This window comes from Colletotrichum abscissum, assembly GCF_030869225.1.
Source record: "Colletotrichum abscissum strain IMI 504890 chromosome Unknown Scaffold_33.1, whole genome shotgun sequence".
Classification (NCBI taxonomy): domain Eukaryota; kingdom Fungi; phylum Ascomycota; class Sordariomycetes; order Glomerellales; family Glomerellaceae; genus Colletotrichum; species Colletotrichum abscissum.
This window is the reverse complement of record NW_026850243.1, coordinates 90,793-105,911: the sequence shown is the minus strand read 5'-3', so window position 1 is coordinate 105,911 and position 15,119 is coordinate 90,793. Positions and strand designations below refer to the sequence as shown.

General features: G+C 48.8%; 1 protein-coding gene across 1 annotated transcript; it reads left to right on the top strand.

Annotated features, from left to right (window-relative positions):
• Positions 1-7,365: 7,365 nt before the first annotated feature.
• CABS01_11743 (uncharacterized protein) lies at positions 7,366-10,808 on the top strand (the record flags this gene model as incomplete). The annotated part of the gene is made up of 8 exons (XM_060545097.1): positions 7,366-7,535; positions 7,608-7,818; positions 7,889-7,932; positions 8,130-8,617; positions 8,696-8,998; positions 9,290-9,523; positions 9,597-10,514; positions 10,735-10,808. The coding sequence occupies 8 exons, from the start codon at positions 7,366-7,368 to the stop codon at positions 10,806-10,808; spliced, it is 2,442 nt and encodes an 813-aa protein (XP_060397214.1).
• Between the last annotated feature and the right edge of the window lie 4,311 nt (positions 10,809-15,119).

Genomic DNA, 15,119 nt, shown 5'->3' with positions numbered 1-15,119 from the left:
TCGTCGATTGCGACCGTGAGATATTGTCAATTACGCCCAGCTAAATGCGACTGTAGGCAATGGCCAAGTGCGGGTTCAAAATTCGCCACTTGAACCCGCAGTTCATTGTCAATTATGGTCGCAGAAGTCGTCGATTGCGCCCGGTATTACGGAGGAAGTTGCGAGTCGAAGAGGCGCAACTTCGTAAGTGCTTTTGTCACAAAAAGCAGGCCCACTCAATGTGGGCAGCATTAACCACATCCATATCTCGTGACAGCTTTCAGGCCAGCGATTGACAGCGGCACACGGGCAAAATGCCCGGGCGTATTCCTTTCTAGTTAATCACGAAAAATGGCTGCCCGACATCTGCTGAGTACTCTAGCACATGCTGGGCTCCTTTGATCTGGGTGCTGGATTGCTTGGTCCTACGTCTCCCTCCACCTGTATCCGCTCGGCTATCAATGTTGCCGTGGCGCGGTACCTACTGCTTCGCGCGACTGACAATGAGACCAGGCCAGAGCAACAGGCTCCCAACCTTTGCCATACATTGATTACGCGCCTTCATCATCGTTGCAGTTACATATTCCACCTTCTCATTCCTCAGCCTTGTCATCCCAAGCGCCACCGTCAGCCTTGCCCACTTCACTGGTCGCCATTGCGCATTCACAGCACACCTTGCCGGTCTCGGTGCCATCGTATCCTAACTCATTTCAAGCGCGCAGAATCTTTGGACTTCAATCCAAATCCATATACACTCACCCCCTCATGCTATTCCTTCACCGTTGCTCTTACGGAATCATGTCAAACTTCACATGATTCGGCCCTGACGATTGGAATCTCGGTGCCCGCCTCCTAATCTCCTTCCTCGGCTGCAAAGACCAGCCTACCTCAGCACCCTTTTCCCGCCGGAAATACAATCTCGCTGTCTGGCTTGATGTTTCACTTGATGGCCGCCTGCCACGCCCCTGGAACCGACATACCGCCGTATCTAATCTTCGATATCAATCATCAAGTCGACGAGGTTGGTGGAATTCAACACAATTGGGCGAAGTGGCAAGATCCCGAGGCCTCGGGCGCATGTAGGAAACACAAGACAGGTTGCCATGCTTCAATCATCATGACCGGGAGGCTCCTGGGTTCAGCAACCCGCCCGAAGGTTTCGAGACTCGCCCGCGCTCACTCCAGTCTCTTTGGCAGGAGTATGTTGGGATTTCCAAATTCTTGGGCACAACGCACCGAGTATACTTATGACTTACAAAGAATCTATTACTTCGATAACAAGGTACTTAAAGTATGGATTTACCGACACCAAGACTACCTTTTTAGACATCACCCGTGGCACAGCCGAACTCTACTAGTCACGAACAGCATGAGAAAGCGACGCAAGACAAGGAGAGAGGAAACAGGCTTGACACCAAGCTTGAAGTCAAATATCTCGATGACTGCTGCGCAACATCCATCCGCTCTCCCTGCATAGCCTTCTCACCTAATATGCTGCATCACGCCTTTGTGCTTTCTGCCACCACATATTTCAACAACAGGGTTTTTAATGAGAGAGAACCATGCGCCGGGTTTGGGTACTGTTCATGGATCAAGTGGGAATGAGCCAGCCTTATGGCCTTGCGGTGGCCGCCAGCAGTATTGAGAGATTCATCTGCATTGTTAAGAGCATAGCGGGTGAAAGCCAGCTGTAGGAGTCATTACTTCAAACCTTGGCACCGGATTCCACATAAAAACGAGATAACCATACCTGACATTACCAGTAAAACGGCCCTCCCCGCTGCTCAGCCCGTCTAAGTGCTTGCCATTCAGGACTAGATGACAGGAACCAGTTCAGAATCCGTACGTAATGGAGCCTTCCAGAAGAGAAGAAAAGGGGGCTTCCAGAGACGCAGAGACTTTCCAAAAGACATCAAAGACCCCAACAGAGTGGGGCTTGAGGCATTCTGTGCGTTGACCGGAACAGTATACCAGCTCTCAATGGAAGTAGCAGATCATCAAGAATTACGCAAAACGCCAAACGTATTCTTTTCTTCCGAGTTAGCGTCATTTCTAGGCATTTTGGCAATTTAACAAGCATAAGAACAGCAACGGGGCAGAGATTACGACTGGTGCGCCCAAAAGGAGGGTAGGTAAGTCGCCCAGATCAACGGCAGTATCGCATTCCATATTACAACTTCGGGCTCGCTAATATCACGTAATAATCAGGTTTTATCAAGGCCGCATCATTAGCTAGGAACCCGGAGATGCGCAGGTAAAATCATGAAGTTCCAGTTGCCCGTGCAAGAATATCGGTTGTGCAAGGCCTTATTTCTATTCCTATCCTATCTATTTCTATCCTCATCACATTAGCAAAAAGGACCATCGGTTACATCATTCCTTTCTTTGACATCAGGGCCATTTTAACTAAGCAATGCTGCAGGATGAGCGCCAGCAACAACGCAGTTTGAATTTCCAATGACTTCTTCTCCCGCTACTCTCGCAACAAGACCCTTATCGAATTAAAAAATACGAGTAGCATATTTACATAAGACCGGGTCTTCGTTAGATTCTCAAGAGGTCATCCATATTAATATCAGTTAAGGAAAGCGACACGGACTCGCGCCTCATACGTTCTAGTAAGCTCAACCTAAATAGAGGCCGAGCAAGGTCAAGAAGACCTCAGATTATCCTTAATCTGGGTGATGAATATGTAACCACTGAATAGTGAAAACAAACCAGAGCCTTCTTGTTCATTTCGTGCACCACTAGCTTGTTCTCCTGACTGGAGCCCGCTGCAACCCATTCAACTTAACGCAAGCCGAACCCATCACAAATAAACCGACCACTACGAAACTAAAAGGTGACCCCAAACGCTCTGCATCTATAACAGAACTTGAGTACTAGACGCAGTGAATGATACCTTTTATTTCATGGAACTTCCGATTAATGAAATCCCTCGAGTCCAAGCCTCGAGTCCGAGGCTTTACGCAGTCTTCTCGTGCCGTCAAACTCATTCCACGCATCTCGGTCTATACACAGTTCATTCAAGCTAGCTGGGCCCTAACATCACTCGGTTAAGCCACGAATTAGATGGCCCATGATGCGCGAGAGCCTGGCGGCTGAGAGTCTTCTAAATAAAGCGGTAAATGAATGACGACAATCTCTGACTCATCACAAACAGGCGCTCCGCATGTTCGATTCTTATTCCAGTCAAAGGATCCACCTCCTGCAACAAACCTTATGAAAAGAGATGACCTAGGCAACGATGAACAACGGAGTAGATCTGCTGATGATCAAAACCAAGCGAGAGACATCGGGATAGTTCGAAGATACTCAGCTCGCCTACATTAGCTTTTACTAATCTTACTCCAGCAAGGCCGCGCTCGAGCTGTTACGATAGAGTCCATTTATGATCACTTCAAGCGGTTCTCAAGACTAGGTATGGGTCTTGGAAGGAACACTCTCACCAGAAGAAAACCATGCCGCGGGTAATGAAACTCTCGTCCCTGACTGAGAGACCGCTTTAGTATCCACGTATCTCGTAGTGAAGCCTCTTTGTTCATTAACACCATATCCAGGAGTTTGGTTCGACCTTGACAATACAATAAAGACTAGATAGATTGAACCGCAGAGTCCAGTGACGTTGGAACCATGTGGATTTGTCCCATGATGGCAAGACAATTCTCACCGTTGCCCATTTCAATAGGGACCATGAGACAATAAAGGCGCCACAATTGCTGTCGATCCGGGGACGAGAGTTGCTCATAAGCCAGCTAGAGCAATGAAGCAGAAAATGATAGAATTTGGTTGACGTCTTCGTTAGCAGCCGCCTCGTAGCTTTCCGGTCAATAATGCTATTGTCATCAGAAGACTAATGATGAAGTCCAAGGTCGGGCTTCTAGTGTTGACCGTAAATTCCGAAGCGGTCGTCCAAACTAGTGCATATGACGGGTCGCCGTTGCCGTTCCCGATAGGCTTGCTGAGCCTCAGTAGTGCCGCGCTGTTTTTGGGCTCAAGGAGCTTATCGTAAATCACAGACAAGCGATCGCCACGGAGCATCGGCCGGAAATCGGACAGTATAACGACACCTAAAATAAAATGGGCCTAGGATGATACCATTTCTGTCGATCTCGGGCCTGAGAATATTCACGTGGTCACTAGCCACGAATTAACCAGCGTGGTTCTGGCTTGCAAGATCGAGAAAGTCCCAGATTTGAACAACTTATCAACAACCTGGTTCGGTCCTCTGGAACATCCTAATATGTTGCTCTCTGCATTGAGATTTGAGTAGCTCAGGAGCGATAGGAGCCATCTAGGGGTGAAGGCGATGAAGTTCACTGTACCCAGGATCATCAAAAACAGAATGACAAGAGAACCAGCACCCTTGGTAGTGATGACTCACGTCATTCCCTTGACCATCTTGAGCAACAAATATACGGCACCACATACCGAATTGGCGGAGCCAGCAATGATGACGGATTCAATTATCGAAGACTCAAGGCGCTGTAGCATGTGTCAAAACTCCACGAGCGGATATGGGGGATAGACAGAGTCTCCTGGCTAGAAAGGCTCTGTCAGCTCTGCCCGAATAGGGGATTGTACGAGGGCGACAGGAAAGATCCAAGCAACAAAGGAGCAGGTAAGGTATATATGGAGCGCAAGGAGTACGCTTCGTAGGGGGTACAGATTATAGTAATTTATTTCTTTGACCATAACAGCAGTTGGTCTCTGTGAGCTTCTTCCCTACGTCGTACATCTATTGACAGGCTCCGGCATTAAGAGTATCGATGTGACTCTGGCCACGGCAATCAGCCTTAAGGGCAAAAAAATAGTTTTCTGAATTTTCCAGCTCAAAACTACTCTGGAGGGATGTCAATATGGCCTTTGTAACAGAGGTGTTGAATGTGATGCGGCGTAGTGTGTTATGCTGTTTCGCAGCAGACTGCAGGTCATCAAACACCATGTCGTTACTCACCCTGGGATCGCTCTCGTTGTCACAACAAGATGCCACCAGGGTTTCGGAGTAGTTAGAAAGCTTCGGCGGGAGTTAGGACAAAGAGAAACCTTCTCCTGGTCGAAAGAACGAAGAGGGAAAGACAAACTCCGACTTTGACCTGTGCCATCAGGCTGGAATATAGTCTGATTTGCTTCAATCGGCCCCGAAAGTCTGGTTGATACGTGAATCCATTGAAAGAAGCAATGCTTACGTAGGGGATCTCTGTCCCAGCATTAAATAGTACACGCTCGCACATCCCACCAGAATCTTTCTCACTGAGATACTATCGGTTTTCTAGTCTGATCTATAATTTTAACTCGAAGACGGTAATACAGATGTCTTAATTGGTCACATGCCGCAAAACCATAAGGCAGCAAAGTCAACTATGGTGCGCGGAACTCCAAACCAACTCCCTCCCAGAGGATATCGCGGAAAGGCCGGAAGGAAATCTTCAATGCGCGATATGAGTTGCTCCTTATTTTATGGAAAATTGATATGCGATGGCCTGTCTGCGTTTGCTATGCTAGCCATGCTCGATTATTGCGCCCTCCCAGCCGGAGGATTAGTCGCTGAGTCGACCTTGCCAACGTAAGGTGATCAAAAAGGCACAAGCAAGGCCTGTGGAAGTATTGAGGGCTAGAGTCAGCGTGAAGCGCCTCTGAAGAAAGTATTCCTTGGTGATAGACATACCAGAGCGAACGGTATCTTCATAAGCATCAGGCAGCGTGGCTCTACCGATTAAAAGAGGAGCTGAAAGAGAGAGTGGACTAAAGTAGCAAAAGGTTGGTGTTCGCCGGAGAGAAAGACAAAGGCGGTGCTTGGCTCTGCAGGGCCGTGGACAGGAACAAAATCGTTTCCACCGCAGCTGCAGCGGTTTTACGAGAATCCAGCCACCCAGGATGGTGTTCCCGAAGCCGTTGCGAAAGTGCTATTGCTTTGCGAGAAAGATGATAAGATCGTTGATAGTGCGATCTCGATACCACACCTAATACCTCCAATTAACTACTCCTAACATGCGAATCAACAGATCACTGGTTAATATTGGGGCAGGTGACAACTCTTACCATGCTCATTAAAGCGAAACCAGTCACCCAAGCCACTCAACCCAAAAGACGTATGGCCAACCGCCGTAGTCGCATGTTGAATGATCAATAGATTGTGATTCCAGGTCATCGCCTGAGGGCCGATTGGGGTTTTCCGGAAGGGGGTGACGATTCCATGTCATGTTCAATGTTGAGAGCTTCAAGAACCACCTTTGAGCGAGAAAGCCTAGGGACGTTTGGTTCGGAGAAGAGATATACAGATTTCGAAGTCCAAAGGTGTCATCTTCGGGCTTGTGGGCCGACAAAAATCTAGAGATGAACAGACATGACGAGCAAGGCGCGACGGGCTCTTGCGTCGCCGTCCAATCAAGATGATAGAATGGAAAATGCGCATAAGAAGATGGTACAGGCATAGATGCCAGATCGGGTCGTGGGGTAAAGATACGAGCTGTGGCGATGTGCCTTTCATCGATGGGACCCATTGATTGACGACACCCTCAGAGAGAAGAATGGCTTTGCCAGCACCTCTCTGCAGCCATGTTTGTCGTTGGCCTTTCAGCGAATTGAAAGCCCGGAATTGATTGCCAAGGCAGCAAAGGGCCCAGAACTACCACCAGAGTTGAGTTACACAAGAGCGGGCGCCAGTCCAGCTTGCAGTTGATGATTGATAGGCGGTGGTATCATGCCGGTGGGACGATATTAGAGTCATCTTGAGGCCTACATTGATTGACGATTGGTGCAGGTTCTCTATAGTTGGTAACGCAACGCAGGAATGCAAGTGTCTAAAGCAGGCTACGGCGCAGGCTGAGACAAACCATGGACCTGCCAATCGCGTTCCCAGGCTTTCAACCAATTCTCCTCTTTAATCTTGCCCACCATCAGTCAGAGCTGGCGAATCATAGGAAAGCATTTTCAAAAGTAGGACTCGGTGAACGTTCGGCACCTGCAACGTGACAGTAGCCCGGGCTCTCAACTGCACTTTTGATTCGCACCTGATTAGAAGACAACTTGTTTATGGTCTTTCTCATCATATATTCAGGCTACTGGCTGTCAATACTTGGGCAAGATTGTCGTCCAGAGGGGGAGCCTGAAATCCATGTGCAGTTAATCGACTCGACTACCAGGAGCCTTGTTGCGACGCCCCTTCGAGTGGCCGAGGCCTACCGCCTCTAGGATATATACCTCTTAGAGTACCTCTCAGATTTCAGAACTTTGCTGCACTTGCGTCCTCAGGGTCTTGTTTGGTCTTTATCAATCGGAAGGCCATCCTCTTTCTTCTCCTGCAATTTCCCTTACGTCTTTTTGAAGCAACAGCAGTGCGTTATCCAGAGATTGAATCATCTCGCTGCTGTCCTTGCATCCATTATGGCGGGCGAGCGACCAGTTCCTCAACGTCTCGTTGTCTGTGTAGATGGCATATGGTGCGATACAGACCAGTCCTTGCTATCTGCCAGCGACAACCAAAACACGACGAACGTGTACCGTCTATTCGCCTCCGTCTACGGCGGGGAAATCACCGATGACAATGGGAAAAGGTACGCTGCTGCGAGAATACATATATGAGTCTGAGTCTCGAAATTGACGTCTAATTATCAATTATGCGAAAGATTCCTACAGCAGAAGCGTTACTTCAATGGGATCAAATCTCATGACCGCGGCTTAACGATGCCTAGTGCAATCGCATCCGGGATTTCGGATAATATCAGGGAAGTCTACCGAGACTGTTGTCGATTGACCGGGCCTGAAGATGAAGTATGGCTCTTTGGCTTCGGGCGGGGCGGCTTTGTCGTCCAGGCTGTGGCGGGGTTACTTTACCATGTACGAGCTCTGGTATCAGCCGATAACACTGAAAGAGAGTTCAAAACCGACTACGAAAAAACTCTCAGAGAGTATCGCAGAAGGCAAGGGAGAGCAGGCCTTGGAGATGGTCAGGTAAGCAGTCCGCCTTGACATTCTAACAGCAAAGCTGTTGATTTCATTGCTCATGTCTCCTGTTGCTGATCGGTTTCCCGGACTTCGAAGATATTTCAAGCTACAACTCGGGCTGCACCAACAATCCAATTCGTTGGAGTATTCGACATGGAAATGGATATGAGTAGCGACAAAAGCTTTGACATCTCTTTCAACAGCGTGATTCAGAACTTTCGCCATGCATTGGCTTTGAATGAACTTACGCTTGCAGAACACGTATTCAACACCCCCCGATTCAATATGAACCAGGAACTGCAACGGAACCTGGCTGGGCAAGCCTGGTTTGTAGGTAGCCATAAAGACATCGGGGGATCCTCTGCAAGAGATGGGTTGTCGCTGTATCCACTTCAGTGGATGGTCAGCGAAAGCAAGATGCTAGGTCTGAAGTTTGGATCTGCTGAATTCGCCGGCGATCGGGCCAGTCTTATGGATCCTATCCTGCTCAGAATTCTCGAAGGCCATGGCAATCCTTGGAGTTGTACTACGGACAATGGGATACGTTTCGAAATGGCGGATATCCAAATGTTGCATGAGGATGAAAGATACAGTGTTCGACACGGTCTAGCGAAGCCCAAGGGCGGTGTTCAGAAAGAGAGAATCCGGACCCCCTTTGATAAGGGTGGCGGACTGCAGAGCTATTCTTCAGGTATGTTTTTAACTAATCTATCTCTCCACTATTAGGATCACGTGTGATAGATAAACGGGATGCTGACAGAGCCTCAAGGCACTACTATTCACCCCTCCGTCTACCTCCTTCTCGACAGGTACATTGGCATTGGATTGGACATGCAGAAGTTCCCCTTCTATGACAACTTGGAAAAGTGGAGGTACAAAATTTTGGGACAGGATGTGGATTTTCCGAATCAAGGGTTCTGGAACGACGCGGCAATACAGGACTACAAAGACTTCGGACCTCTTCGCATTTTAGTTTGCGGCAACACTGGGGTCGGGAAATCCTCACTGATCAATAAGGTATTTGGCGTGCCTGATAGTGAAGAGGTGACCAAAAGCTCTAACAACGTTCGAGGTGAGCATAATGTCCAGGATGAACTCACTTGGCCTGGAAGGCCGGATCTCGTCATACACGATTCTAGGGGCTTCGAAGCGGCTGCTACCGCTGAGCTCCAAGCTGTGAGGGAGTTTTTGAGAAAGAAACAGAGGAATACTGAGATTAACAAGCGTCTTCATGCTATCTGGTAATATTTCCATGCCTTCGCCTCCCGTTGTTGCGAGCTCTAATACAGCATCAGGTTTTGTCTCGAAGTCAACAATCAGCGCCCAGTGCAAGAAGCGACTCAGGAACTTTTTCGAATCATAGCCGAATATGCGAAAGATATTCCAGTCATTGTGATTGCCACGAAGAAGGATGACTTCGAAAAGATTCATTTCAGTGACGGAGTGATGTCAGCGTTGGCCCAGGGCCAGACGCCTGATTATGAGAATCTGGCTCAATTTGCGCGCGACCAAGTCAATAGGCGGCTCCGCGATCTCGAGAAGCTGATCATGAATTTGGATGGCGGCCGCTTCGATGTTTGCGTTGCAGTGTCAAAAGGTCTGTGTTCTAAAGAGTATTCTAAAGAGTACCCACGCAGATAGGCCTCTGACACCTAAGCTCACATCAACAGACGATGATAAATCGATTCAAAGCCTGGTATGTGATACCGCGGAATGCTTTTCTCATGAGAAGATCAGACTCCTATACATTCGGGCTCAGGTTGCGCGCCTTGATCTGAAGGTGGATCTAGCCCTGGAGAGTGTTATGGCCATCTACAAGAACGTCGTACGCAGATCCACTTTGACGGCCGGATTGCCCGCAGCAACCCCCGTGAACCGAAAGTTAGCCGCAATCAAGCTTTGTGAAGCTATTCTCTCCTGCTTCGGGATCCCAGGAGTCGATGGAAAGACTGCTTTCGATGTTTACGGGCGGAACATATTCGACAAAGAAGGCAACAGTATCGCGACAGCGACAGCTGAAGCGATCGCTGCCGTCTCAGCTATCACGACCGGAATCTTTTTAGGGATACCATTCTTTCTAATTTCCGCCGGTTCCAATGTTCCTCTTGTTGTACCAACCACAGCAAGACTCATACTGATGCTGGCATGCGATCTGATCCTTATGTTCAGCAGAGGATTTCAGGAGGCATCAGGAAAATGCAACACTCAACCTCAGTTGGCAGACTTGGAGAAAGCCGCGGCTGCATATCAGGCACACTCTCCGCGAGTCCATAAAATGGTCAAGGCTCTTGTTCCAGGTGTCAGCATGTGCTTCAGGATGGACAAAATCAAGCTTGGAATCAAGGAGATTCTGCAGGATTCAAGACAGTTCTTTGCTGGAGATAACGCAGCGCCTCCAGCCACACCCAGGCCCTCGTCAGACTCGTGGAACGAGCTTGCGAGTTTGCAAGATACAATCACGGAGGATATTACGACCATTGAGCAAACAGGTGAAGATATTGTGGGGCAAGCGGATAGGAGTGATTCCGCATCTTTGTTTGATATGCAGAGTATGAAGACGGTCATGCGCGAGTTAATGGAGGCGATGCGTAAGAGGAAAGATGCTGGGCATGAAATAAAATAAGGAGTCAAGGTAATGGCACATACAAGAAGGTAGCATGGCTTATATTAAGTAGATATCCTACCACTTGGTTTATCTTCTAAAGTGCTGCAAGCTGCTCATGCGTCTTTACTTCGCCCTGTTCGTGCCTTTGACGGCCCCTGATGCCAAAGTTCTTATATGGAGTTGTACAATGGGTGCTAATTCAGCCTCCGCTAGAGATATGGTTGTCATCAATGCAACTTCTATACTTATGGACGACACCAAGAACGCACCCACTTAGTCATTGATAGAGTCGCTACAATATGTGTTATCGACGGCTAAGAAATCAGTGTTGCGCCCAGGCTGACTATGGCTGACAGTAGGCAGCATTACAGTGGGGAATTGCATCATTTGCTGGACGACATGTGTCAATAGGTATACGACGTAGGGGAGAAGCTCACAGAGGCCAACTACTGTTAGGGTCAAAGCGATGAATTACTGAAATCTACCCCTCCCTCAAAGTGTACTCCCTGCGCTCTATGTATACCTGAGCTGCTCCTTTATTTCTTGGACACTTTTCGTCGCCCTCGTACTATCCTCTATATGGGCAGAGCCTGACAGCATAAAGGAATCCTTCCGACTCAAACGACAGCTGCAACAGAACATCTCGCTTGCGTGGCACAGAGAGTCGGTTGAAAGCATCTATAATGACATTTTTCTGAGCAAGCAACCTACTGAGTTTGCTATACAGACAGACTGAGGCCAATTTGGAGGCGTCAGCGACCTCCTATGCAACCGCTCAATTTCCCAGATCCGTCCCGGCGGACCAGGCCAGTAAATGATTTTTGGTCTCTATTTTGACACCCTTGACAATACTACTACAATTCAAAAGACCTCCGTGGTGTGGAATCAAGGACATTGTCCCGTTGTCGCTAGCTATATCCAGCCTACCACCAAGACTCTAGATAGTCGGGTCCAGGATATCACCTCGGCGCCCCTGACGAACGTGGTTCAAGAAAGCAAGACCACAAAAAACAGCATTTTGCGTGATATCTGAGGCTCAGATAACGGCTTAACCAGGTCCCGTGCTTGGCCGGGTTTCCTCGGCAAAAGCGCGACGTCCCGCTATTATCGCCGAGTCAGACCGGGGGATGGCTGTGCTTCTCTCTCATCCAAGTGCGGCAGAACGGGCGTGGACGTCCTCAAACACCGCGCAAGGCCCAGCCTCCGCCCGACTTTCATACCAGGGGAGTATATCCGCTGCTTCGCATGTATCTCCTACGAAGAGACGAAGTCAGAACGCCCGCAGTCGAACGCTCGGCAGAGCTGCGTGACGGGCGTCACAAAGGATCACCAGGCCGCACTTGGCAGCCTACCAGGGCGACATGTTGTACGGTGCCGGTATGCTCCCATCTTTGATTCAGTCCTAGGTCTTCCTCTTGATGAAGAGATCGATATCAGCCATCGTCAGGCCAAAGGTCTGCGTAGGATTCTCGTACCCCGGCAAGCCTTGGTACAAGTCGGTACTCATGACGGACCCCAACCTCACTTAAGATGTGCAGCAACTAGAACCTCTGCAAAGCCCGCTACTATGCACTGCAACGTCCAAGCTCCCATCCTTGGCTGGTCGGGTACCAAATTGTCCGAGACCGCAAGCGCCTGCATCCCCAAGTGCGGAGTATGGATCAAGCAGACTCTAAGCCGCCAGCCGTATTCTCCCGCATCGTTCGTCAAGAGTCGTGGAACCTCGGCCGCAAGTGCCTCTGGCCTAGGAAAACGCCAATACTGACGACACATACACCCACATTCACGGGGTCTTCGCGGCCATAGAACCAAAGACATGGAAGGTCATGATCAATGATTCTTACAAGAAGTGGCAGGCCTTGAAGAGTCTGCTCACTGTTAAGAATATTGCCTCTCTCGGTGGCTGGGCCTACTTGACCGAGTCTGCAAGGTGAACATCATCTATTAGGTCGACTTCACCAGCCGGGAGACCTTTACTGAAATCGTGGTCAATTTCGCCAAAGATTAGGGTATTGGTGGCGTTGATATCAATTAGAAATCTCTGTTTCAAGTCTCTCAACACCTTTTACAAGGGATTCATGACAATGACAAACTACGCTCGTAGATACCCGCTACCGGGGTATAATACGAGCCTGTAAATCAGCCAGGAGAAGTTTTAGTCTTTCTCAGATTCTTACAGTGCTTGAGCAGAGACTGACGTCAAAATCTGATTAATGGCAACCTCGGCCTCGAACTATTACTTGAGAGTATTCCCTTTTGATAGGAGTGTTGTGGTGATCAATAATATTTCATGTACGTGAATATGTCACTCTGCTCGACGCAGCTCGCGATGCATTGCTTACGCTAGCAGGCTCATCCCGTTCTTGGTGTTTTCCTCTTCTCCCACTCTCTCGATTGGAATCAAGTCTGTCGCTTGATACTGATTCTTAATTCCATATCAAAAGGACCTACGGTTCTCATCTAGTGAGACTACGAGGAACCGAACGCCTTCGGCTCGTTCGACTCCCAGTAGGTAATAATCCACTCAATCCCCCCACAAGCCGACTTCGAACTACCTTATCTGACACACCCTTACACAATCGCAAAACCAGACATGCCAAGTAACGACATGGAAGGGCTAATTACGACGCATAAACACAGCGTTCAAGGAGGTGCGCCACCAAAATTCCGGGCTCATCCCTTTATTGCCACATACGATGGAAGCGCCATGACAGATTGTTGCATGAGACTGGAGGACTAAGATGTCACACGAAGTGGACCTACCTAAATATCTACTTCCAAATTTGAGAATGACTACATACCAAGATGGAGGCGTCTCTGGGTCCTGTTCCCCATTTCAAGCATCGTCGTTTGCCGCTAGATGACTTGAAAATTTGAAACTCTCACTGGTCAAGTTCGACTTGTCTCTCGGAATTCAGTCCTTACTGTCAGCTTTGGTATAAAATCACTGTTTCTCACCCATAGCCTAAGTCACAAAAATTGCTGCTGAGAGATGTGATGTGTACCTTTCAGCCACCTGATAGACGATGGGAATGGCCCGGGATAGATGATAAGATATTCAAGCCTTTGAAGTTAGATTACGTTAATCAAAACCGAGAGGCTGCGAGGTCTTCCCACGTTGACGTAGCATCCATCCTGACTAGTTCGGCCTCCTCCAAATTCCCTCACGAAGTCACCTCACGTGGCCAAGACTTCAATGCCAACATGCAATCTGGCCACCTTCGGTTCCCACATATTTGCGCCATAAACAGACATGGCATATTACGTACGAGAAGGTTGACTCACTTTCTCCGCAAATTGGGAGTTGAGTTTCGATCAATATGTTCCAGAATGGCGGCCCATACGGTCGATGGAAGACATACATTCCTGTCAGATGTATCTTCTGCGGCTGACGGGATGACCCCATGTGGAATGTGAGTGGCAACGGAATGGGCGGCGGGAGGGGCTGCGGGAGGGGCCGGCTGAACAGCTTTTGACTCACGCCCAGGGTCGCTGAACTGAGTGCCGATTTCGTATTCCCACCAGCCAAGCAAGGGATGATGAGGATTTCTGGCGCGCAACGTGCGCATGTTCCTCCGCACGGCCTCCAAGTGGAGACACTTTCTGTCCCCGACGCGATCAAACTTATAGCTCGTGAGTCGGTACTAAGGATCTAGTCTGACGGGTGAAGCTAGTCACTAAAGTCAGCCAGTCGAGGAGTTGGAGCAGACAGATGCGGTCTAGGCATGCGAATTATAGCATAGTAAATGTCTGGACAAGATGATGCCGTAGTGACCTATTGTAGGCCTTTCATTCACCTGGAGGAGGGGGGGAAGCCTTGAGCTGATGAATGCGATGAGGAAGGTGTAAGGTTCAATGTCTTTTGGAAGACATGAGCTACTCTGGTGGAGATTTCTGAGCTTTATCTCTTGAATTAGCCTCGATCCATCGTTAACGAAGAGTCCATGATCGTATGCAACCGTCCCTCAATTTTAGGGCCTGGCTTGACCCAGTACAAGGATCTTCAGAAAGTTCAAAGAGATTACTTTTTGAACTTGGTCTCACAATTAGAGCCTATCTTGGGGGCTCTCGGCCTAAGGAACCGAGTCTGTTGAGTCCGACAGTCGTTCATCACGACTGACCAGAGGGCGGGCTGTTTGGCCCTGTTCCGCCTTCCCCATGTTCTCGATGACAAGATCGCATACACCGCGCATAGAACTTTTGACCAATTGATTTCCCAGCATTATCGCCCTTGCTATCCATGCAACGCAGAAAAGCCACTGCATAGCTCGTATTGGAAATTTTGACCCCATTCTTTTAGCGTAGTCGTTAGCGGCTGGCTCAGCTGAAAGGTCAGGTATGTTACCTGGTAAAAGTCGTGGCGAATTGGCCGAAGAGTTTTGCTGACTCTGGTATTTATCGTCTTTTGCTATGTCGCCAAGCATTAGATGAGACCAGATGCGCCTACTTCCATTTCTTGGCAATGTGGAAGACTCGAAAGTTTCGCCTCTCATGCTTCAAAACATCGCCTGCGCAAAGATGTAGTAGGCGAATGAAGGAACGTAAACGATGCTCCCTAGTAACTAGAAACCTTCAACGACACGATCTT